The sequence below is a fragment of the Vulpes lagopus genome, chromosome 1, assembly GCF_018345385.1.
Source record: "Vulpes lagopus strain Blue_001 chromosome 1, ASM1834538v1, whole genome shotgun sequence".
NCBI classification, from domain to species: Eukaryota; Metazoa; Chordata; class Mammalia; order Carnivora; family Canidae; genus Vulpes; species Vulpes lagopus.
This window is the reverse complement of record NC_054824.1, coordinates 129,954,089-129,979,447: the sequence shown is the minus strand read 5'-3', so window position 1 is coordinate 129,979,447 and position 25,359 is coordinate 129,954,089. Positions and strand designations below refer to the sequence as shown.

General features: G+C 38.3%; 1 protein-coding gene across 1 annotated transcript in view; it reads right to left on the bottom strand.

Moving 5' to 3' along the window:
* Window positions 1-20,442, bottom strand: part of ASXL3 (ASXL transcriptional regulator 3) — a 180,648-nt gene extending 160,206 nt beyond the window's left edge. Inside the window, exon 1 of the mRNA XM_041723063.1 lies at window positions 20,358-20,442. Coding sequence (XP_041578997.1) covers window positions 20,358-20,411 — 54 coding nt within the window. The 5' untranslated portion in view covers window positions 20,412-20,442. The remainder of the gene's footprint in view (window positions 1-20,357) is intronic.
* Window positions 20,443-25,359: the final 4,917 nt, after the last annotated feature.

The following is a 25,359-nucleotide window of genomic DNA, read 5'->3' as shown; positions in this document are numbered from 1 at the left end:
ATACATACCATAAAATAATACACTATCATTGCAAAGAAAGTATGCACTGACATAGATATCCATGAGAAGGTGATGAGTAAAAATAAGCAGGCTGAAGAACAGTATGTAAAGAAAGCTATGTATTCAAGTGTATGTGTTGTCCATACACATACACACAAACCAACACACATTCACACCATATAAAACTATTCTAGCAGTTAACAATTGTTACCCTGGAGAGTGATAAAAAGCCAAAAGTAAAAGGATGAAATGTCATACTTATTTTATATCTGTATATTTATAAGCACAAATGACTTTCATAATCTTTAAATTGTTTATTAATCTCTATATTATGTCATTTATATAATTTATGCTTATATAAATTATATAATACTTAAATAATTTTAAAATCAGTTTTGAACAAAATAAAACTGAATACTCAAACAGCAACAAAAGCAGTTATACACCTTATACTGTAAAGCACAGTGGAGAAAATAAAATATAAGTATATTGAATTTTTTCCAAAGCAAATATTACTCATCATTCAATCTGAGTCAGGAAAATTCTTCAGTGTTATTCTCACAGACTCGTCTGAAATGACACAGCATCCAGATGTAGCTGCCAGAAGGAATTAGTTGCAAAATATATCTTGAGATAATTGTAGAAAATGACTTTGTTATATAGAATTATTTGATTCTGACCACTTAAATGTTGAAGAATGACAAAGACAATGACGCTTACTTTGTCACAGTTAATAGTCATCCTTTTCTCCTGACTATAGTTAGACAACAACATCACTTCCTCAATAATTCATTGATTTAACAAATATTTACCAAGCACACACGTACACCAAAATGAAATACAATAAAACATGTCATCACCATCTCTGGAGACACTTATCCTCTGGTTTACTATAGTTAGGGAGGGGAGGGTGGCAAACCGCTACTTTACTTAGAAATGGATTTAAATTAAAAGGAAGGAGACCAGACCCTATGCTTTCTTTCATATTTATTTAAAATGCTAATTTAGTCTACACAGAAATGATCCTTGCATACCCCATTTCCAAGGGTGGTAATTATAATTCAGATTCTATGGACACAGTGATAATCATCACGGTATTTTTTTTTTCTTTTTGGTCACTGGTTCATTTCTAGTACCTGGCACATGGTGGGCACTTAATAAAAACTTGCCTAATGAATGAAAACAAGATGAACAAATGACAAGGAAGAACTGATGTACTGAACTTATTGTGCTGTGTACACACTCCTTATTCTCTTCTGAAAAATGTCCTTTGATTTAAATAGGAGCTATCATATTTAAACTTTGATTTAAATAGGAGCTATCATATTCCTGTAGATACTTATCTACTAATGATGGGGTGGGTGGTGGGATGGTAGGGGTTGGGTACACAAGGAGGGCCAATTATCAATCTTCCCCAGGACACATTAGCCTAAATCTGAAGAAAGTAAATCTCAGGTGCTTTCTGATAATAACCCCATGTGAAGAGAGCCTGAGGTTTGCTGGAAGCCAAGTTTCTAGCCATGTGGAAGAAGCCAGGCTCAGAAAATAAGGCTTCTGTATTGAGAGAAACAGAGATGAGGGAGTCCTGGACATATTCACTCCTTCTTCCCAGGTGTTGCTAAGGACCTTTGTTCTCCTATGCTGGTTCAGGTTTATACAAGTCATCCAATAAATTCAACTTCTTACTCGGTTAAAGTTGGATTTTAGTCACTGTCCATGACCAAATGGTCATGACCACTGTGTGCATTATACTAATTACTAAGTTCTTAGTTGGTTCTTTTCACAGGATATTTTTTAAAAGTACAAAAGACATGTTTCTAAGCCTGATGTTAATGTTTTATTCCTTCAGAAGATAAACAAAAGAGTAGCTATTGCTAACACTTCTTCATCACTGGCAACCCAAATTCTTAATAAGATGAAACTTGGGAATGCAGAATATTAGCCCTTTGTCAAATATGCACTTTGATTCATCCAGACACATAGTTAAAAAATTAAACAACTGTATAAAATTGAGAACTCACCAGGTAAAGCTATAAATAATTCTAGCAGTAAGATGTCTTTACCTAGAACACAACTTTGATGAGCAATAGCTAAAAGAATTTCTGAATCCCAGGCTTCAGAAAAGGGCCAAAATTTTTAAAATATGAAGCAGGTATCCTAATATTTTTGTGATATATCCTAGAGGCCTTCTGAGGGCCAAAAGGCTTATGTGATATGTCCATCCCTGTTTCTAATTGGACCCATAAAGTAAAAATCTAGCATAACTTTTTATACTAAAAACCAAGTCAAAGATCTCTCCCCAGATTTACTATACTCAAGTAATTAAGATCTAATTTAAGTTTCTGCATCTGGATTTATGCTACATACATTCTTGGGGCAATTACTTTTATATTCTACTTAATGTACCACTGACCTTAATATTAGCCAAGTTTTCCAACCCTCTCCATCCTACACCCCTTTCTGTCTTTTTTCTTAAACTACGTAATGGAAGAATAAAGGCCATATTTACCAGGGCACAAAGCAAACAGAACTGGTTTCAATCAGCCAATATTTGTTGATATGAAATATGGACTGAGTCTCTTTAAGGAGGCAATGGAGCATTAAAACTTACCTTTGCCAACAAAAAAGATTCTTTATGAAATCAGATAGTCCCTTTTGCTTTGTAGCCTTCCTCAGTTCTGATTTTGCCAGTTGAGTTCTGCATACAACCAGGCTGGGAGCTCATTATACTATAATACCACATTTAGATGTCAGGATGAAGAAAAATGATTAGCTCTGATGTGATCAAAATATCTATTCCTTCAAAAGAAATACAAATAAGAATTACCTATTAACCAACTCTAAATTAGTGGTTACATAAAGTCTTACTTAGATTTTTCCCAGAGGTTGCCATTCAGCATTATTAAATTATGCCTGAAGATAAATTAGGCCAGATGTTTTTCTCTTAGATCCACTCAACTACAGGCAGTAGGCAGCGGGCCGACAAGGAATCAAATCCTCCCTACAGAGGCTATCTATAGGAAAAGCTCTGAGAGTTCTGCTAACTACCCTGCCATTCAGGTTTTAAGAGATAATTGCATCTGCCATCAGGTATAAAGGACATATAGGAGAACAAACATCAGAATATTCTGTAGGTATCCTAGCGCAAAAGGGAAATAAATATAAAACACATTATCTCCATATTACTGGAAATTAAAACAGGAAAATGAAAGTCTGCTTTGTGACCCTAGCAATTCAGAGGTGGCCTTGCCTATGGTAATTATAATTAATATGTCCCCATATAAAGGCCAAAAATTTTGAAGGGATTCTCTGTGAAAATCAATGTCCCCTACTGATAAATTATGTCATAATGAACAATATAATTTAACATGTATCGGACTGTGTATTACAACTCCATCTTTATTTGAGCAAAAGACTGGTAGAAAGTTGATGGGAAATCCGGTTTAGAAGTTTTGCTTTAGAGCATAGAACAGATATGGCTACACACTGGTGAGGTAAAGGGCTGGACAAACATTGTTCATCTGGTTTTAAGATGCATATGGTTAACACATTCCTTGTGGTGTGAAAGTCTGCAAGCTTTCAAGACAAGTTTTCTTCCTTCCCACCCCCCCCCCTTTTGCTACATGAAGGGATAAGACTCAATGGGGAGTCTGTCGGCTGTCAAGAGTTTCTCTATGCTAGATCTAGAGGAGAGTGGACACTGGTGGGAAACAGCCGGAGGGTGACTGAGCCCTCAATGAAAGGGAAATGTAGACAGGAATCTCTGAGACAGACTGGGAAATCTAATCCCTTAGTGGGAGTACTCCCTCTACCCGCATTCCCCTAGGCCAAAAGAGAGAGAAAAAGAGAAAGAAAGAGGTGTTATTACAGTGTCTGCTTTCCTCTTCTCAATGGTGTGGAAATCTGGCCATACCTTTTCAATGAAGCACAATTTGTCTGGACTTGGGAACTTGAACTCATTTAAAATGTCCAGGTGCCCCTTTCTATCTCTTCAACTATCTTGGAATTCAATTCCCTATTAACCATAATTGTTCTACTCCTTCTGGTGAGAGAGCTTTCCTCCCCAGTAGAGAGAATGAAAAACAAGCATTTTACAAAGCAAAAATACAAACAGAATTATCGTAAGATGGAATATAAAAGATTGTGATGAAAATTCCCTGTTTACTGGTCAGCCCAGGTGGCTCAGTGGTTTAGCACCACCTTCAGCCCAGGGCCTGATCCTGGGGACCCAGGATGGAGTCCCACGTCGGGCTCCCTGCATGGAGCCTGCTTCTCCCTCTGACTGTGTCTCTGCACACACCCCTCCGTGTGTGTGTGTGTGTGTGTGTGTGTGTCATGAATAAATAAAATCTTAAAAAAAAAAAAGAATAGATATGAGAGGCTGATTTTACAAAGCAGTTTAATGTAATGGAGAAGAAAAAAGGGACCTAACCTTGTCTGCCTCCCTTACCTCTCAAGCATGTAATTATGCATTTAGTGTCTCATAAACAAAGATAGAAGGCGCCATAGAACAAAAACACCTGTTTTGCTATAAAGGTAGAGATACAAAATAGTAAAACAAGAAACCAAAACAGAACAAAAAAATAAACCCACCACTTGAAATCTCAGTGGATTAAAACAAATGCTTATTTCTCACTCACATCTCTATGTCCACATCTCTAGAAGCAGGATGACTGAAATTCCATCTTGTCACCAGCTTCTGTGATCAACACAACTGAGAAAGAAATAAGGGGCATCAAACACTGGCTACAGGGAACAAAACAACTCACATGGTTAATGCCTAACTTCAAGGGAGCAAAGAAGTCCAGCCCCACCATTTGTCCCTAAGGAGGGAAAATGAAAGCACTATGCACCAGCCTACTAACAAAATATCCAGTCAACCATTCGTTAAAGACAGAGAAAGAATTTTCTTAAATAACTCAGTAGACAATATTTTTCTCCCTGTAGACTCTATCTAAGACAATTAAAGATATATGAACAAACACATGGAAAAAAATGTAACAAAACACTAAAGTTTATTAAAGTTCTACCGTTTGTTTCTTCATCATCCATTTTTCTGGATGACACCTTTCACGTGCTTAGAATTGCTTTCTCTCCCTAAAGCTACCTCCCACTATCATCTAGTGTCAAGAGAATGAGACAAAATGTCATGAAAAGATGGAGGGGGAAAACTGGACCAATTAAGAAAAAAACTCATTCTATACTATAGCTTTTAACAATGGGGGAAAATGGTTAGCTTTAATGCATCTTGCATTTCCTAATATGAAGCTGAGCTCAGTAAATAGTGAATTCTGAGATAAAAGGAGGGGAGACAAGTCATCAGAAAATTTTTAAAAATGCAATTATCTGTATTTGTTGACTGTTTTTCCCCCTACTGACAGTCTTTCTTATCTAGTTACTGGAAGTTGGCTTGCAAAGATAGCATTAGTCAAAGAGTGACAAGACGGACATATAAAAATTGGAAAAAGGATAAGAACAAGAGAACATTTTTGTGTATGTTTGAATGTCTTTCTTTTTCTCATTCCCTCATCAAAGATCCCAGTGGATTAAAAGCATTCTTCTCTTTATACACAGTAGCATCTCTGCCTGGAGCAGACCACACATGAACATGAACTCTCAGTAACATGTACCTTCATCCAAACTGAGAAAGTGTAGTCAAATTTTCCTAAAACTGGGGTGCAGGGCAGGATGGAGGCAAAGGAGAAGAAATGTCCCCCAAAGCATTATTTCATTTAAACACTTTATTTCAACCTTTATTTCATTTAAGCACTAAGAGAAGAGAAATCTTGTTAGATGAATAAACAAGAACTGACAGCAATAAGATTGCCCATACAATTCTATAATGAAGGAAGAAGTCATTATGTGGATCTCATCTCAATATTCAGAGGAATAAATGAAGATTTACACTACAGGAAAGTTTGATCTTTTTTGCTAAGCTCAGATTCTCTAAGGGTCACGGTCAACGCTGTAAAGAAAACTTGGCATCTAGTTGGTGAATAAAAATATTTACCTGTATCCAGAAAGTACCTGGAAATTTTATCTAGGATTATGTATTTTGTGAATTTATACCCTAAATTGTGTTAAACTATGTTGTAAATGTGATATGTAGACTATTCACCTAGAACTCTAAAACTGCTCTGTGAGGGAAGATAGAGAACAGAAGCCATCCATTGTAACTTTTAGCCTCTAAATCAGGGAAGTTAATTTCAGAGGAAACAGACCAAAGAAATCTTTAGAACCTTCGCAATAGCTGCCTTGGCTTTAACATTTTTTAAATATAAAATGAAGATCATAAGAATAATACCAGAAAAAATGAATGAGAAAATATCTATATTAACATGCTCAAAGACTAGAGCCCAAAAGTTGGACATGGATTTCAATCATCGTTCTACTACTTACTAGCACAGCAAGTTAAATCACCCTCTCTGTAGTAAAGGCAAGGGCATTCATAATTTGTTTTTCCAACATACTTTCCATCTGCTCTTTATTGGTGCTTTTGTGTAATTTCCCTCTGCTCTATGCGATCCTTGTGTGGCAATCAATCATGTTATCTGATCCTGGCCATTGCTGTGAGGAAGAAGTGTATCAGCCAAGTAGAGGAGAGCGAAGACTTCCTTGGAATTAGCTTTAAAATAATAAAATAATAATAATATAATAATAATAATAATAAATAGAGAAAGATTGATTCTTTTTGTACTGGTGTGTTAAGCTTAAAAGACACAGGTCTGGGATGCCAGTGACTACTTCCTCTTGCCCAAAACTCCATTTGAACCCTGCCTACAGTGTGAAGGCAAGCAAAAACAAAGACAAAAGTGTAGAGAAAGCAAATACCTTGAAAGCGTTCTCTGAACCTCAACATCTACTTAGAACTAAAGTCTACCCTTGGTGTTCTCAGTTACCCCTTTTGCTTCAACTAATTTAAGTTAAATTTATTTCACTTTGAACTGGGAGAAATTCAACTGGGAGATATTCTAAATCTAAATTTCTTCACTTAAAAAATGTGGATAATATTACAATGTGTCTTCTGGGTTTGCTCTCAGGATTAAACAATACACATAACAAGTTAATGCAGTATCAGGCATAAAAGTACCCAATAAGTTTTAGCTCTTATTAGCCATTATTATTAATTAGTGTTCCGCAGTAATAGTAATATTTTATGATAATATACATGTGAAGACTATTCCATTGTTATATAAGATTCTTATACTCTATGGCTAGGACACCAAGCTTATAAATATTTTTACTTATATGTAAAAAGGAGATTATTTACTCTGCAAACATTTCCAGTCTGCATTGTAGTCAATGTACTAGGTAATTCAGTTGGTTTGGAAGTTATTGCAAGCCTTTATAGATCATCACTGTGCCTTATTAAAATCAAATACAGAAGAAGATTAGTTTTAGGCTATTGAATTCCTAGTATGCTACACAAGCTTAAATTTACAGCAAAGTATCTCTTATGCCCTAAGAAGTTTTTTTTTTTTAAGTTAATTTCCTAAAGGTCGAGGTCCATATCTTATTACATTCCCAAGGCAGCTAACATATTAATGGCAGGAACTGAATATTTTCCAGTGCCATTAAGCATGATGACTATCAAATTATTATCCCAAAGTAATAAAAGGTGCTAGTGAGCAGAAAGTAGACACAGGCTTTCAAAATCCATCAGTTGTCCAGTTGATTCTTGAGAAATCTGATCCTTTCTCTAGATTGTACAGTGACAATTCAGCATGGCACAGAAATGAATCAAGGAGACCTAACTTTTATAGTTCTATAAAAATGTTGAAAACTTTTAGACTTAGCTAATAGCTCCCCTGAAAAATCCTCTTTGACTGCTTCATTTTATTTAACTGCAATCAGCAACAACCAAAGATGAGGTAGTGCATTAGGTACTTAGGAAACAATTATAAATAAGAAATTAAACAACTAATTATATTGTCACAATGACATAGTGCTTTGAGAACATATAAAAGCTGCTCAAGGGAGACTAAAATCTGAAGAAAGCATAGGAAATTGCCATTAAAGATAAAAAGAAAGGGGACAGGGAGGATGTTACAAGGAGAAGAAATAACACATATAAAGTTTAAGCAAACTATGGGAAAGTATGATAAATTCAGAGATCTAACACAAATTTTATATAACTGGAGAAGAGAATCAAGTGATGAAACTGGAGAAGTATGAATAAGATAAACCTAAAAGATTTTGAAACAAATAAACTGTACTTTTAGAAAAATGCAAAGCTTTAATAAAGGGTTTTTGAAAAAGTAGCATTTTGTATATTCTCTGTTAGCAACTTGAGATTCACTCTCTGCCCTCCCCCACACAGCTCTGTGACCCGGTAGGCTGACATCTATGAATTTTCTCAACAGAGACCTCCTGTCCTCTAGCTTCTGGATGAATCAGCCAACAGGAAGCAAAGGGAAGATGAGTAAATAGAAGTGGGGGGAGTCAGTGTATTGATGTGATGTGCCCCCCTCCCCAGTAGGGCTGAGGACTGGCAGTGGCTATATTCCACTGCATATGGTCACAGTCTATGTCAGGCACCCTTCTCCTGTAGGCACAGCCCACATCATTGTGGTAACAACTCCCTACTCCTCTTGGCCCCCCCTCCAGTCTAAGGGGAATGACAGTTTCATGATGGTTACAACCCTGATTTGCCTCACTAACACTTGTTCTTTTCTTTTGTGGTGTCCTTTAAGATATTTCCATCTGCTTCCTACAGAAACTAAGTCAGCCTCAAGGGGTACCATAAACCAGTTTTACCTTTAAAGATGTAGTTATGGAAGTAATAAGAAGAATCATTCTGAGTGGAGTTAAGTCTATAGTCAGTGAAATCAGTACAAGGTTGCTGCAGCAACTTAAGGAGAAAAGGAAAAGTAGCAGACATGAACATTAACCGGCATCTTCTCATGTCAGATGTTGTACTAAGTACATTATACACATTACCTTATTTAAATATTCCAGCCATTCTTTTATGTTATTCCCTGTTAATACACAATGGAACTATAATTGAGGAATGTTATATAATTTGCCCAAGGTCAAATACATAGTAAGTGGAAGAATTGAGACTCAAATATTATCTGCCTGACTTTTAAAGACTGCTTGTCTTTACTCTATATTCTTTTCCTAACCTATATACTGCCTGTGTCAAAGTAAATTACAGTGGAAATGGAAATAAGTGTAGGATGTAAGGATAATGATTTGAAGAAAAGGATATAAAACTAATGGAACTCAGTGATTACTGGATAAAAGGGAAAAATACAAAAAGACATTAATGATGACAAGAAGGTTCCTGGCTTGAACAACTGTGAAAGCAGTGGTGGCTTTCACTGAGAGATGAAAGACAGGAAGAGCAGACTTGCCAGGAGCAGGAGGTGGGGAAGAAACGAGACATTCAGTTTTAATCTGCTGACTTTATCAGTGCTATGAAAATGCAGATGGAGAGGTTTCCACTATAGTACTGAAGAGGCCACACACACCTTTTCATCAGTGCCTAACAATTAAGGTATAGATACAAACATTGGAGTCTGACAATTAAATGCATCTGCCTGTGAATTTGAAATTTGAACCTGGGATGCAAAGATCAAGCAGATCATGATACATTGGCAGCAATGGCAGTGACCTATGCCAACACTAAGTCACAGTGGTGACCATTAGTGGTGCCCACAGCAATATCCCAATTATTTTTGCAGCATGACTTCCAGTGTGTGTGTGTGCTGCTCAGCTTCTATTGATCCTTGTCTATTTTTCCAGCCTGGTTTTTTGGATCCTTCCTGAGGATTATATGAACTACCTCATGGACTCCAAAAAATCCTTTTCTACTTAAGTTATCAAGACTTGCTTTCTGTTGCTTGCAATCCAGAATCCTGACCAATGAAGCTAACACATTCATTGCTGTATTTTGTTCAGTATTGGGGGGGGGGGCTTCTTTCTGCATTATTATTAAATCACTTCTAAACCCTAAGCTGATTATGCTAAACTACTAGATATTGAGGGAACTCTTAGAAGATTTCAAAGAATTCATCATCTGGTGGGGATACAATGCCAAAAGTAAGTTCTATATTACAACATGATTAAAAGCATAACAAAGGCAAGAATTTTGTATACTCTAAAATACATACACATACATACAAACACACACACACATACACTCATAATACTAAGCAGAATAAAGACAAATCGACCTATAAACATATAAAAGAGTATTAAAACTGCAGAATTTCAAGGGTAAAGAGAACATGTAACAACTCTCAGATACTTCTTAAAAAGTAATAAACTCAACTCAGACACAATGTCACAACCACTGATACAAGAATATAATGAAGAAACATTTCCAAAATATTAAGAGTAAAAAATTGTCAATTAAACTTTTATTACTAGCTAAATTATCACTCACTGGTGAGAACAACATTGTATCTTTTAGTTTTTCCCCATCAAGTTTCTCCACCTTTTTTTTTTTTTCACTGAAAGATGTGCTAAGCTTTGTGAAGATATCGCTTTTTGAATTATAATCTACATATTTGGGAGATAATCTTCATAAAGGCTTCTCTTGGACACTTTTGTACATACAACCTGGATTATGTTCAGATGAAATTTATGAAGATAGGAATGATTTAGGGAGAGAGTATGGATAATAGTTTGAGGATGTGGCTGTTTGCTCACAGTCTCTTTTTTGATTCTTAGAACTTCATATGAGTCTAAAAGTATTTCAAACTATTAAAGTTTAAAGAAAAAGATTATTTTTAAGGGTAGGCAAAACAAATACATTTTAGATATATGAAGACTATTAATGGACCCAGAGCTTCTCATTAAAAATGAAAAAGAAAAAACAAACAAAAAACTATTAAAGGAGATAATTTACAAAGAAGGTAGAGTATGATACAAGAAACAGAGTTGAACACAGGTGATAAAAATGTTGATAAGTTTAACTACTTACTGGTAAATTTAATTAACTATCTTCATTGTGTTTTAAAAGAATATAAAATAAACCTGCAGGAGCTGTAGAAATTGGAACAGTGATATGACATATCACTGATACAAAAATGTAAAATTCTGCACATTATAGGTAAAACAATCATCACATACCACTTAAAAAAGTGTTGTCAATATTGAAAAGGGCTTCCCATGACCTGTTGGGTTTTAACTTGAAGATAATCACAAGAGTTTTTAAGCAGAGAAAAGATTAAGATCAGATCTACTCTAGAAAGAGATATACAGCTTTTGTAAGATTTTAAAAGAGAGATTAGAGTCAAAACTAGTTGGAAGGTCAGAACTTCGTAAAATATAGTGAATGAAAAGAGGAGGAGCTAGATGTGAACTATATTTAAGATGGAATTTACTATGGTTCACAGATATTAGGTGTTTAGGTACGCACAGATTAGTACCCCACCCAGACAAGAATGCTATCACATTTCTCTTTTTGTACTCAATGTACAATATACTTTTGTGGAAGGTACCCAATAAATATTTAACTGAACTGGATAAATTTCATTTGAAATACCAGAGTATGTAGAGATACACAAAGGAATTACTGATATAAGTCTGAAATTTAGGGGAAGGATCAAGGCTGGAGTCCTAATTATGACAGAATGGCCACTGAGGCATGAGACATGGTCAAAGGACAGGAGGAAAATGAGAATAAAATGGAGGGAGTGTGCAGCATTCTGAGATACACTGATACTAAAGAGTAAACAGAGAAGAGTACCCTCCAACAAGCAAGAAAGAGCAAAAATAGTGATGGAAAGGGATCAAGGAGAATATCATACTTAATTTCTTGGATTGCTTTAAAGGATTTAGGAAAGACAACTTCTGCTTGCAAGAATCTGAAGACATTATAACATATTTTCAAGGATTTTCTTATAAATACTTTTTAAAATAAGAGAGTATAGGTTGTGCGTGTATGGTGGGGGGAAGGGCAGTTAGAGGGGGTGATACGGTGATTTATAATGATATATATTCCATCTTTGTCCTTTTTCTTGCATAAACCTCCCCAAACCTGGGAATTTCCTAGGTGTTGAGAATGATAAAAGTGTCTTTCATTATGTTAATAAGATGACTTCTGGAAAGCACCTAGGGATGGGGGCTTCTTGACAATAGAGCCAACCATGTGATTAGGTTTGAAATTTTAGTCCCATTCCCTCACCTTGGGGGAGGAAGAGGAGCTGGAGGTGAATCAAGTGCTAATGGCCAATGATTTGATTAATCATGACTATATAATGAAGTCTCCGTGAAAACCCAAAGGGACAGAATTCAGATCACATCTGGGTTGGTGAACACATGGAGGCTTTGGGAGAGTGGCTCACCTGGAGAAACATGGAAGCTCCATGCGCTATCCCCCCATCTTTCCCTATGCATTTCTTTCATGGGGCTGTTCTTAAGTTTTATCCTTTACAATAAGCTAGTGATCTAGTAAGTAATGCATACTAGTAATAATCTAGTAAGTGATATATTTCTCAGAGTCTCATGAACTGTGTAGCAAATTAATTGAATCTGAGGAAGAGATCTTGGGATGCTCTGATTTATAGCCAGTCAGAAATACAGGTAACTACTTAGACTTGCAACTAGCCTCTGAAGTTCATGAAAGGCCATTGGAACTTCCAATCTAGAGCTGGTAGGTCAGTCACAAGCACGTGAAACAACCACTTGGACTTGCTATTGGCTTCTGAAGGGAATGGGGGACAACTCTTGTAGGACTAAAGCTTTAATCTGTTGAATCTGATGCTGTCTCTGGGTAGATAGTGCCAGAATGGAGTTGAATACTTGGATATGCTGCTGTTGTCAGAGAATTGCTTGTTGTGTATGCGAGAACCCCTTCCCCACCATGGAAATTGAGTCTCAGAACACTAAAAGAGCATTATACAGAATCCTGATGGTCCAGACAGCAACTCAGTTCTTTTGTCTTGTCAACAAGGTTTTGGTATATACAAATTATATATACAGTCATTTATTTTTGACAGTAAAAAATAAAACCAAGAATAACCAACAGCTTCATTATGTCATGTGTTCTCTATCTACTGATCTAGAAAATAAGCCCAGAGATACTATCTCAATTTCTAACTCCTTGAAATTATTCAAATAGGTTCTAATACCTTATAGTTAACAAAATCTCAGAAATGCCATCTGTCTTCTGATAAGGTGAAGAGGGTCCATACTATTCCTCCTCTAAGTCATAAATAATATATTCAGAAATCAACAACTGTGTAACTGAAGAACAGAACACTCACCAAAAAAAAAAAAAATTAGCAATTTTGGAATTATTTTAAACATCACTATGAGGTTTTTCATGGGCTAATTTATGCTAAATATATGCAAAATAAATCCATGGTAAATAACTATTGTAAAATAAATTATACATCTATATATTTGGGGGGGGGGAACTCACACAATTTCTAAGTGTGGCCACTAAGTATAGTTTTGCACTGGCACAGAGGATTCCTCAGGTTCTCAAAGTTCCACCAAAGGCCTTTAAGGTCTTGGATGTCACTTAAGTTATACATTTCGGCTATTAAAGCCAATGTTCTGACAAGCCCTTTGGCTCTAACCCCAGGGCATGAATTTGCCTTAAAACACATAAGAATGTGTCAGAGGGCTACATGTCAATCAACCAGAAGTGCCTTTTCCCAATTTAATGTTGTCAGTTGCTGACATTAAAACCAGCAACAGTTAATTGTTCTCACTTCAAGTGGGAATTTTGAGGGGTGAGGAGAGGTAGATGTCTAAGTTCAGGCTGATAAAGCTGTTAATTGCTACCCTTTTATGTAGATTTGTTTAATAATGAAAACAATGTGGCTAATCATATAATGTTTCTATTTGTTCCCCAAGGGCTCTTCAGGGAAAGTTTCAATCCCGGCTAGATTTCCACAGCTACCAACTGTGCAAGGACAAAAGCAGAACAATCAAGGCACTCAGTGCTGGCAAATAGCTGAAAGTGGTTCTATACAGACGCCCCTCCTCCCAGCCGGGTCAGGAAGGAGCTGGGATCTGCTAGTGACAACCTTTGCAGCAGGGGTGTGGGGAAGCTTTTAAATGATAAATTAATGATAATAATTTTATGCAGACTTTTGATGAAAAAGGGAAAGAGGAATGAAAAGCAAGCAGGGAATCTGAAAAGCTGGAAATAAGTCTGCTGTAGGCAGATCCTGCCTATGCTATGCCTCCGTGCAACAAATGAGTTAATTTCACATCAGTTAAAATGCCTGTGTTGGTTTTTTAAAAAATCAGAAAGACATGACACAGATTTAGAAAAAAAAAAAAAAATCCTGTGCCAGCTTTGCTCTTTACAGACAGGGTGATGATACTGGGCATATCATTAAACCACACATTTGAAGACTGAGGTACTGAAATAACACTAGCTACCTACTGATCTCAAGAGACTATTTCAGGCAACAGAGTGCCCTGTGTACATTTTCTACAAATGTAATGTATATTACTCACTGATGTTTACTTTGCCTCATTTGGCAAAGGCTATAGGTCAGAAGAAAGCTGTGTTATTTAAAATATTTCTAAAATCAATTTTGTTTCGGGCTCTATTACCAAATAACGGAAGCATTCAGAGACATCCCCAGACCACTGGTGTTCCCTCTCTTTATAAGAGTCATTTTGTTTTGTGTGTGTGTTTTAAAAATCCTATTTCTGTTACCAGTTACCCCACTAGCCCCACGCCACAATTTACAAGGTCCAACTGTCTTGAAATAACTTGCAAATCCCTCTTCAATCTGGTCACAATGTAATTTTCAACTTTATTGCAGTGCCAATCCCCTCAAGTCTTTGGATATTTCTAGACTTCTCTGCTCATGGCCCCATTTTCTTGCCTGACACGACACCTTTGCTCATGCAGGGATCTCTTCTTAGAATGTTCTCCTCTCATCACCTGTTCAATCTTACTCATATTTCAAGGACAAACCAAGTTCCACCTCATCCATTAAGCCTTCTGCAATCTCCACATACCATGCAGCTTCTCCCTTCTGTAAACCTATAAAATAGCACCCGCTTGATCATTCATGTGACACCTGCAGATGGTGTCTGGTCGGTCTTCCCCCAGCTTTCTTTTTTCTCCTCTACTGAACTCAACACTCCTTGAGGATGTATCTTTGTATCCTCCCCAGGGTTTGAGCTGTATAAGTAGGAACCCTTAAAATGGTTAGGGACCATACTTCACATTTTCAGTGCACTTCAGTGAAGGCTGAAACTATTACATTATTAAATATTAAATTTCGTTACTCTATTAGTTCACTTCTCTGTGGTGAAATTCCTTTACAGGTACAACTCTACAAGTCTAAAAGCCAAAGCACACCAAGAGTCCCTTCCTGACATCCAAGGAATCATCTGCTACCAAAGGCTTGCTCCAAGAAGAGAAAACCTTAAGGAAGAATCAACTCTTAAAATTCCCTTTCATGTCAGCAGGAAATAAAAAATTAACAACCTAAACACTAGGCCTAAGTTCACACTTCTCATTTATTTCAAACACGTTTTTCCCAACTTTAAATTCAAAGAGGCAGAGAAATTGCTAAACTCTTTTCCATCTTTCAAATTGCAATGAAAATTTAGGTTCCCCATCTGAAAGAAGAGATGATGAGATACAAACATAAAGAGATTATGTTACGTGTAGATCACAGAAAACAGCTGAATCAAACCAACTGAAATGTAAGTGATTGAAAATAAAACCCCATTTGCCATATACGTTAACCAGGCTCATAAGCCAATAAGCACTGTCACAATCATGCCCAAATGCACCTCGGGGGCTCACCCCAAATCACAAGTCGAAATGTTGTCAAACTGTCAAGGCCTGGTCATAACCTGAAATCTAAGCACCACTAGCACAGTGAAAGAATGACAAAAGCAGTACCAATGCTCTCCTCTCCATCTACATATCATCATTCTAGAAAAACTATATGTATTTCTAAAATACAAAGACAAAAGACAATGCAACCAGTAAACTGACAATTATGAATTGTTTTCTATTTTAACAGCCACCAACACCATTTGGCTTTATTTCATGAGAACTCTAAGAGTTTATTTAGCATATAATGCATTATGCAAAAGAATCTTCTCAGTGCAAAAGATTTGCAGAGATTTCCTTTAATTCCTATACCCCTACTTAATTTTTAATAGAACGTGATTTACAAAATTTCAATTTACTTAAAACCTTCAGTAATTTTCTGCTATGGCATGAAGAGATTGATGTCTGTTTTCTCCCAATGAGGCAAATTTGCCATTAATTTTTTCCCCCAAAGGTCACCTTGAACTACCAAAAAACAAAACAAATAAAAAAAAAAATACAAAAACCCCTACTAATAGTCATCTATGTGAATGTACCTAAACTACAAGCAAATAAATCAGCCATGTTACCAAGCAGAAAGCTATTGAAGATTGTTAAGATTTATTTTCAGGTGCCAGTGAGACTAAACAAAGATTGTAGGGAATGAAACAAACAGAACTCGGGAAACAAATTAATACACTGAATCATTATCTTACCAGCAGCATTCCCTATAGAACAAAATGATGAAACTATCAAAAGGCACTTCTCAAAGCAACAACATTTTTGCATGTCAAAAAAAAAAAAAGAATTAACCTAGAATAATTTTATAAATAACAGTATGTTCTGTGTTAAGCCAGTAACAAAGAAACCCCTTAGTGCAGTAAAACAAAGTCCTGTCAAATCCCCATTTTTTTTCTACAAAGAAGCATGAAGATCCTTTCACAATGGTTTAAACTGTATTTATAGTAACAGAGTGAAGACTTGAGATAAAAGTCAAAAGGATTAAAGTCAAAGCCCTAGCTCGACATGAGTTATGGTTTTGATTTTTATTCTTATTGTGGTCTACAAATATTAAGACAGAAGATACTTCCATGTGATTGTGGGATCCTCGGAGACTCTATAACCTTAGAAGAGCAGATAAAACAGATGAAAATGCATCTGGTTTAGGAGCAGCCTCCATATTAAATGGCAATGCGCAAAGTAACAACCACAACTGCAGAAGGCTGAGGGGGAGTAAAGGAGGCTGAAGGCTGAAATTTCTCCAACTGATGCAGGGCAGAAAGGAGAAAGAAAGAGAAAGAGAGAGAGAGAGAGAAGAGAAAAGAAAAATATATGGTATTGCTGTTTTAAAATGGCAGCCTGTTAATAATCATGATATTCTTGAAAATACAAAAAAAAAAAAAAAATTGTACTACCATTCCCTCTTTCCTAAGCTAAGCAAGCTCACCACATATAAACATGATATACTTCTAAGAAAATTGGTAGGGCTTGATAGCTGCATCTCTATCTAAAGCAAAATCCCTGGAGTTCCCACTCAGAGTTTGCAGATTTACAGACCATATACTTTTCTCACAAAGAAAGAAAGCAAAAATTATGTTGTTGACTGGAAGTTCTTACTCTACAAAGAACTGTTCTTCTTCCATATATATTTTTCTTAAAAATGAATGGAAAGGCTACATTTAAACCTAAGCTTTTGGTCACAGTTCAAAAACTGTATTTTGCATTTCCTCTCCCCTGATCCCCTCCTCCAAGATAATCTCACTTACCCACTCTCTCCAGTAGAAGATATATATTATATGCCGTATAATTGGAAAGTTATTCTTAATGTTAATTTGGATACTCTCTTTAGTTCATATGTTGCAAGAACTACATGCATATTTTCTGTCTACCCATAGTCTTTACTTTTAAACTCAGACACCTAGCTTAACATTTGATGGAGAAAAGGCTAAAAGTCCTTAACAACAACAACCATAGCAAAATCAGCAGGGGTAGTGTAAAATAAAATATGTAATGATAGTATTTCTAGCACAGAAATGTCCCTAAAACAGCATTGCTTTTTAATGGCGTGTAAATACAATTATAAGAATAAAAACTTTTCATGCAAGTTTGTAAGACAGTTTGTCTATATGTATTCATGTAATCATAAAGAAACATGAAAAAAAAATCCCTCTTACCCAAATGGATCCTTTTCTTTTATTCACAAAGTTAAGAAGGATCATAAGTCACAATTACAAATCACAAATTTCTAAGAAAGATATTTCCAGTGCAATTACTTGCTATTTTGTTCAGTATTTTATTTCAACTGTCACATTTTGAATACATACACATTTGTACAACTACCAGGGGAAAAATAACTTGAACCAAATTGAAAAATTACCATAACTACTAGTTCAATATGTCTGGTTAAAATAGAGACATCTGGTCTATCATTAATTCTTTTGTGTTGATGACTCCTAGTGTGTCTTTTCCCATCAATGAACTTTGTAAGAGCAAAAGGCAACTTTTAACAAAAAGCTGTGACTCAGAAATCTATTTCAGGATTTATCAATACAAATCTATCATGCTTAGATCAAATAGAGCACAGTATTTTAAGAATAGTAACAAATACTGGTTGAAGACAAATGGTAAGCTTTAAATTCCATCAGGAAAAAAAAAAGGTTATTTATTAAATAATTCTCTGCAGGCAGATAGAGGTAATTCATGAATCATTATTTTAAAATATTTATAAGTCAACTCATTCGCTTGTTTAGAAAACACACTGAAGCTCTACAATACTTGATTGCCACTCCAAGGAACCTGAATAATGCATTTTCAGAAGCCTTGCACACCCCCACACAATTCTGAATTAATGGCTGAGCAAACAATAAGTAATGTACTATGCTCTAGCAAAAATTCAGTGATAACATCAATCTGGCATCTACTTAACACTTACTGCTTACTTTTCGCATATTCCTCACAGATAAGTTTCCTCCCCCAGATGCAGTTCATTAGAGAATGACTATCACCTGCCCATTCATCCAGACAGTGAGTGATTTAGCAATTAACACAATTACAGATAAGAGGAGAAATCATAATATACACTACTACAAAATAAGAGATGAAGTAAAGGGGCCTACCCACTTCGACATCCAATAACTAGATCACAATTAAAAGGGACTTTTGTCACTTCTTCGACAGGGCAATAGGGTCAATTATTTAAAACCCTTTGCTCCAATCCAGAAACATACCAGCAAGGCCCTTCAACCAAACTCAGATAATTACTTTTGACAAATGTTCTCCTTGAGCATGATGTAGTTACTCAAAAGCTTTAAAAAAAAAAAAAAAAAAGGAATCCCACAGTTATGGTAAAACAATCTTTACAAAGTCAACCCAATAACATGTTCTGTGGTCTTCCTCCACCCCCACCCCCCACCCCACCCTCTATGGCATGCAGTCTGCTTTCTTTTGGCCAATTATAAAAGACAGTAAGTTGCTAAATAAATATTTAATTTATGCAGCCGAAATCCTGAAAGGCTGAGCTTCAAATGTAATGCCTTGCATTCCCGTGAGGCACACTGTACAGAAATATCCTTTTTTAAAAAATCCGTTTACAGCTGTCCTTTAAAAGAAGAAAAAGAAGAAGAAGAAGAAGAAAAAAAAAAAACCCACACATACACATGCATCAAACCAAAGACGCCGACGCCCCTCTGCCAACCAGCATTTCTATAGAGACATTCTTTCGATGATTAAAACGTAAGCTCCGAAAGGTTAAAGAAAAGCAGCCCAGTAACACCGCCCAGGAAGCCAGCATTAAAACACACCTAGCTGTACACTCTTAATGACCTCCCACTACAAATGACACTGACCCAACTTCACCAAACATACACACGCCCCGACACACACTCAAAAAAATCGCACACACGTGCACAGAATGTACACACAAACATCGAGCACAACACAATACCTACAAAACACAAACGAACTTGATCCGCACGAAACATGCACGTATCCGTGTGCATCCATCATGCACACGACGCGGCACACAGACACGCACGCCCTAGCCCACATGCACACGCCCCGCAAGTCCGTGTCGGACACACGCCGTGCATGCACGTGTGAAATGTATGAACTCACGAACGCCGAACAGACACACAGACCGTGCACAGAGTTATTGATGAAATTCCGGGAGGTGGAGGGCCCGGGAGGGAGTGGTAATTGCCACACAAAGGTCTCCGGAGCGGCAGAGAGGGAAGTCGAGCGGGGCCGAGCGCTCGGAAATTCACCCGTGGCCAAGGCACGGCCGAGCCCCGAGCGCGAAGTGCCGGGAGAAGTGTCCCGGGCGGTCCCGGGCGCGGCGGGCGCGGGGCTCCCCGAGATGCTGGCTGCGCCCCTCCGCGCGCGCACGCACACACACAGGGGCCCCTGGGCGAGCCCACTCCCGCAGAATAACAAAGAGCAGGAGCCCGGCGAGCGGGCGGCGGCTCGGCTGGAAGTGGCCGTCTCCGCCGGCGCGGGGCGAGCGGCGGGGCGAGCGGCGGGGCGAGCGGCGGGGCGAGCGGCGGGGCCGGCGGGACGCGCGGGCGGCGGGCGGCGGGCGGGCGGCGGGCGGGCGGGGGGCGGTACGTACCAGGCGGGCAGCCTCGGCCCAGGTGCGGTCCTTCTTCTTCCTCTTGTCTTTCATGTTTGCATCTCATTGATGGTTCTGATGATGACGTGGGGGATTCCACGGGGTGCTCGGGGTTCGGGCGCGGAGACAATGACCCAGTGACCCGGTGACCCGCACTCGCTCCGCGGGGGGAGGCGCGCGGGCGGCGGCGGCGGCGGCGGCGGCGGGTGGGAGGGATGGAGCGAGGGGGTGGGGTGGGGTGGGTGGGGGCGCGCGGGCGGCGGCGGCGGCGGCGGCGCGCGGCGGGCGGGCGGGCCGGGGGCGGGGGCTGGGGCGGCGGCGGCGGCGGCGGCGCGGCGGGGCCGGGGACGGGGGCGGGGGCGGCGCCGGCCGGGCTCGCTCGTGCGGGGCTCGCGCTGCGCCGCCGCCGCCGCGGCCGCCGCGGTGACAGCTCCGGGGATGCTCCGCTCGGCCCCGCTCACAACAATACACTCTGACGTCACGGGGAATGGCGACGCGGCCGCACACTCGCCGCGCTCACACTCGCCGCGCTCACACTCGCCCTCTCGCGCGCGCACACCCGAGCACACTCGCCGCGCGCCCCCCACTCCGGCCACGCCCTGGAACCCTCGCGAGACCCCTCTCCGCAGCCCAGCCCCTCCCCCGCCAGGCGCTGCGGGCGGGCGCAGGCCGTGCCCCCGGGGCCCGCGAGGGCCCTAAGCCGCGGACGCGGTGGCCTTTGCAACTTGTGTACGGGTCCGCTCCGCAAGTCGAGGCTTCTGTCCTGTGCGCTCGCCCGCCCGCCCGCCCGCCCGCTCCCACACACACACGCACTCCGCGCTACTTCCCTCTGCTGGACTCCTTTAACCCTTTTCTGCTCGGCCGGGTGGCTTCCCGGAGCCCTGCCGGAAGGGTACGAATCCGGCCCCTCAACACAACTGCTACTGAACGTGCAACTTGACGGCAACACTGAGCCACCTCCATCACCTTAAACAATGCAAGTCCGGAGAGCCGCGGCGCTCGGTGTTTTTAGACATCGTAGGGTCATCGTTTCCATAGCGTCGAAACGTGATGCGTCTGTGAACGACTGCCCAGCGAACACTTGGGTGTCTTAAAAATTATGTATGATTGCCGGGTTTGGGATACGTGAAAAGTTGGATTGTTAACCTTGTTAGCGAGCTACAGAGTGATATGTGAAGGCTTGGAAGTTTATTGGAGCCTTTCCAGCTTCTTAGATCGCTGGTAAATTGTTTAGGTCAAGAAAGTTACGGTTAAGCAAAGAAAGAAGCGGCTTCGTGACCCACACATTAATTATGTGTGTATTTGACTATCTAAAAAACAAAGAGGGGCACTCATACTGGATTATTTATGTAAGGTTATTTCCTAAATGTAATAATAATGGTATGTAAATGGTACTTGGAGTTTTTTCATGTACATTATCTCGTTTGACCCTTTCAAAACAAGGCACTCAAACATAGATTTTTATGTCTGCTGCACAAATGAGGAAATGAAACTTAAAAACATTACACTGCATTCAAGATCTCTTGCTAAATCAGTTTTGGGAACCGAACCCGAGTCTTTTGACCCTACCCCCATGTTGTTTCTGTTATTCTAAACTGCAATACTAAAAACAAACAAGTAATAAAAACACTCCTACATAGAAATGGACATCTACATCTAATGAAAATACATATACCCCTAAGAATGAGAACAATACTAGTAAGGGGATTCCTTTGAGAATAGTGTCAAATGACTGAAGTAATAAAAATGTTTGATTACCTAAAATTAAGTAGAGGCGGTTCACAATCATAAAGAGCTGATTACATTAATTCTTTAAAAATATTTACTTTATTAATTCAATAAAATAAGAAAAGAGCTATGCATCGGTTTAAGGAAATATCTAAAAATTATCTCCAGCTTCCTACTTTTCTTTTTTTAAATAGATTTAGAGAACATGCTGAAGTTATCCCTAGGGGGAACATTTATCCATGCAATTTGCATAACTCTATCCAGGTGTATTGTATTTTTACTTTACATTTCAAATGTATTAAATTTGAATCACGTTCACATCTGCTTTTATTTTCAGCAATTCTCTTTATAACTAAAGCAATTGATATATTTCAAAGCATTCTCATTCTAATGTGTTCTCTTCTATTCAGAAGTACCTATTGCAAGTAATCAGACCACAACATATAATTTGTTATTTTCTGTGAAATAGTGCTTAATAAGAAGTTTTGGAGTCAGCTAAAGGAAAACATACTTATGTGGTTGCTTTGCAGTAACTTATTATTCTTTAATAAACAATTCTGGTTATTACAGAAGAGAAAATATATCATCCCTCTTAAGCAGATGTAAATTGATTTACATTAAAAACAAAAGAACACCTAAAACTAAATGCAGTTATTTGTGCACTCGTTCTTTTGAGAGTGAGCCAAGTATAAATAATCAATAGTATGAAGACTCTTAGATTCTATCTCTACTTTTGGATGTTTGGGGATAAATATTCTGTAATAGGTGAGTCTAGTTAAAGGTGCTTTATGCCAATATAACAGATTTCACAGGCACCAGAAGAGAGGTGGGCCACCCCTGCAGAGAAGCTGTGGCTGCCATTATATTCTTTTCCTCCACATTTGCCTATGTACATTCAGCCATACTTTCCCTTAGGACTCAGTCTCCCAATAAATGTGGTGGAAGGAAGGAGTATATGTATGAATCAACTGTAGTTCTTTCATAGTTTGGTAAACTATACGAGCATCTTTTAAGCAGAGGCAGATAGTCATGAATGGCATAAATGTACAAGTAAAATTATGTGAAAATTAGTAAGAAAAATAACTTTCTCCTGTGGAGGGTAAAGAAGGCTTTAAGAAAGAGATGTCCTTTCAATGGGAGTTGAAGGATGGGAAGGATTTGAACACTCGAATTTGTGAGAATGGAGAACAAAGTGCAGTAAAAGGACAATTTAGAACTGGAAAAATACTCAAATGGATAGATGACATCTACCAAGTGCTGCTGGCATTCATTTAAATTTCATATATGATCACATGTATTTCAAGAATCTTTCCTTTAAATGAGAACAACTCAAAGAGCAGAGGTTCCAGTTAGAAGTGCCCTATAAATTCTTCCTTTTCTGAGATCCCCATTCAATTAGACAGAATAGGGATGACTCCAAAGCTCATTTGGCATGTGACAGCACCTTCTCTGCATTACCCTGCCTTCTTTCTTTCCATTCCTGCTTTTAAGCTCAAAATTCGACAATTCAAACTCCTGTTGTATGTGTCTACCTTCATCAATTCCAGCAGAACTTTTCATTTCCAGCAATGTTATTTTATTTTACAAGACGTTTAACAATTGATAAACACTCAATACAAAACAAATCCAAACAGTAATAAATATCAATTTTATAAGACAAAATAGAGGTGATGGTGTGCTGGCCAAGGATCAGCGTTCATATGAGACTCCAATACTAAGAGAAGAGAGACTTAAGAATGTGAGGACAGAAGTGTCATGACTGGTGTCTCAGGAAATACAAGGTTTCACCATGAAGCCTCATCAAAGTGTTGACCCAGTATGGGCAAGTTTGAGTGTTGCCGTCAGGAATAAGGGACAGGGAATGCTTTCATTGCCATCCCACATACCCATGGCATGTGGAAGTCTAGAATTAATGGAAATCCCTTCCCCCCTTCCCCCACACATGCCTGCCAGCAGGCAAAACACAGAGCAGAAGGTGGGGTGGGGAAGGAATAATAAAAGTTGGGAGGAGAAAAAGAGGCAAAAGTTGCCAGGGGGATGGAAGAGGTCTTCGGGGGGTCTTGATGACCATATAACATGAGTTTTATTTCTGAAAAATATTTATTCTTTATAAGCTGAGAATCTCTGAATTCTACAGATAAGAACGTTTAATAATCTTATTTTTCCTAAATATCTTTTGTCTGTGACCAATTAGGATCTCACTTCTCTGGGAATTTCACGAATGTGGTCACCTTGTCTGCTTATCCCCTACCCAATTCACTGAATGTCCGGCATGAAGCAAATTACTTGTCATAACTAGGCCCCAATAAATATTTACTGAATAAAAAATAAATAATTGGAAATTTAGTAAATTGATCCCTTTTACTGTAAATACAAGTCCAGTCAATCAGGGTCTGTTTCTTTTTCTCGTAAGAGCAAAAAGTTTTATTTTTCCCATTCCTCTATTTCACTGTACAGTTCAGGAGTAATACAAAGCGAGGTGAAATAAAGCCAATATCAGCATTATTAATTATGTATAGTCAAATATTACTGAGTAGAGCTCCTAAGGGCTAATGAATTATGACCTTGTCTCTCTTGCTCTAATCCTATATATGCTATGTAATGCACTTTTCAAGTCTTTCAATATATTCATTTAAAGTCAGTTTATACTATGAATATAAACATTAGCCTCACTCCAGGAACATACAGAAATGTTTTAATACTATTATCTGAGACTAATTTTATTAAAACTCATGACAATTCTTCTACTAGGAAATGAGGGGATTAACTGTGATTATTTTGGTTTTGACTCAAAATCTACAACAGTTTAATATGGTGAGATTTTAGTGCGCTCTAATTATAGAGATACATTCAGCTAAAAAAAAATGCTTTTGAATTTTCTTCAAAACTTTTCTGTAGCTGATTTTATTTGCACTGTCAATTCATATAATTTTCTTTTTTAGTTGAGTAGAGCTACCTTGACACTCATTTTAAATTCTCCAATCTGTATTATTACTACATTTCAGTGCTTTATTTTCACATATAATAATGGCACTTAGGCATTCTTAAATCTGAAGAAAAATAGAATAAAGTGGAAAAATATTTTCATAGTTTTCCTCTTTTACATTCTTAAATTATTCTTTTTTTTTTTCTGTTTTATCTACTTCCTTTGTGAAATAACACACTGCTTCTGAGTAGAGCCCTTCATTCAAGAATTTACCTTTTCCCCCTTTAAACCCTTAATTAGGCATAGAGAACACAGTCTGATTTATGGCCTGGTGTTTAACAGGACTCA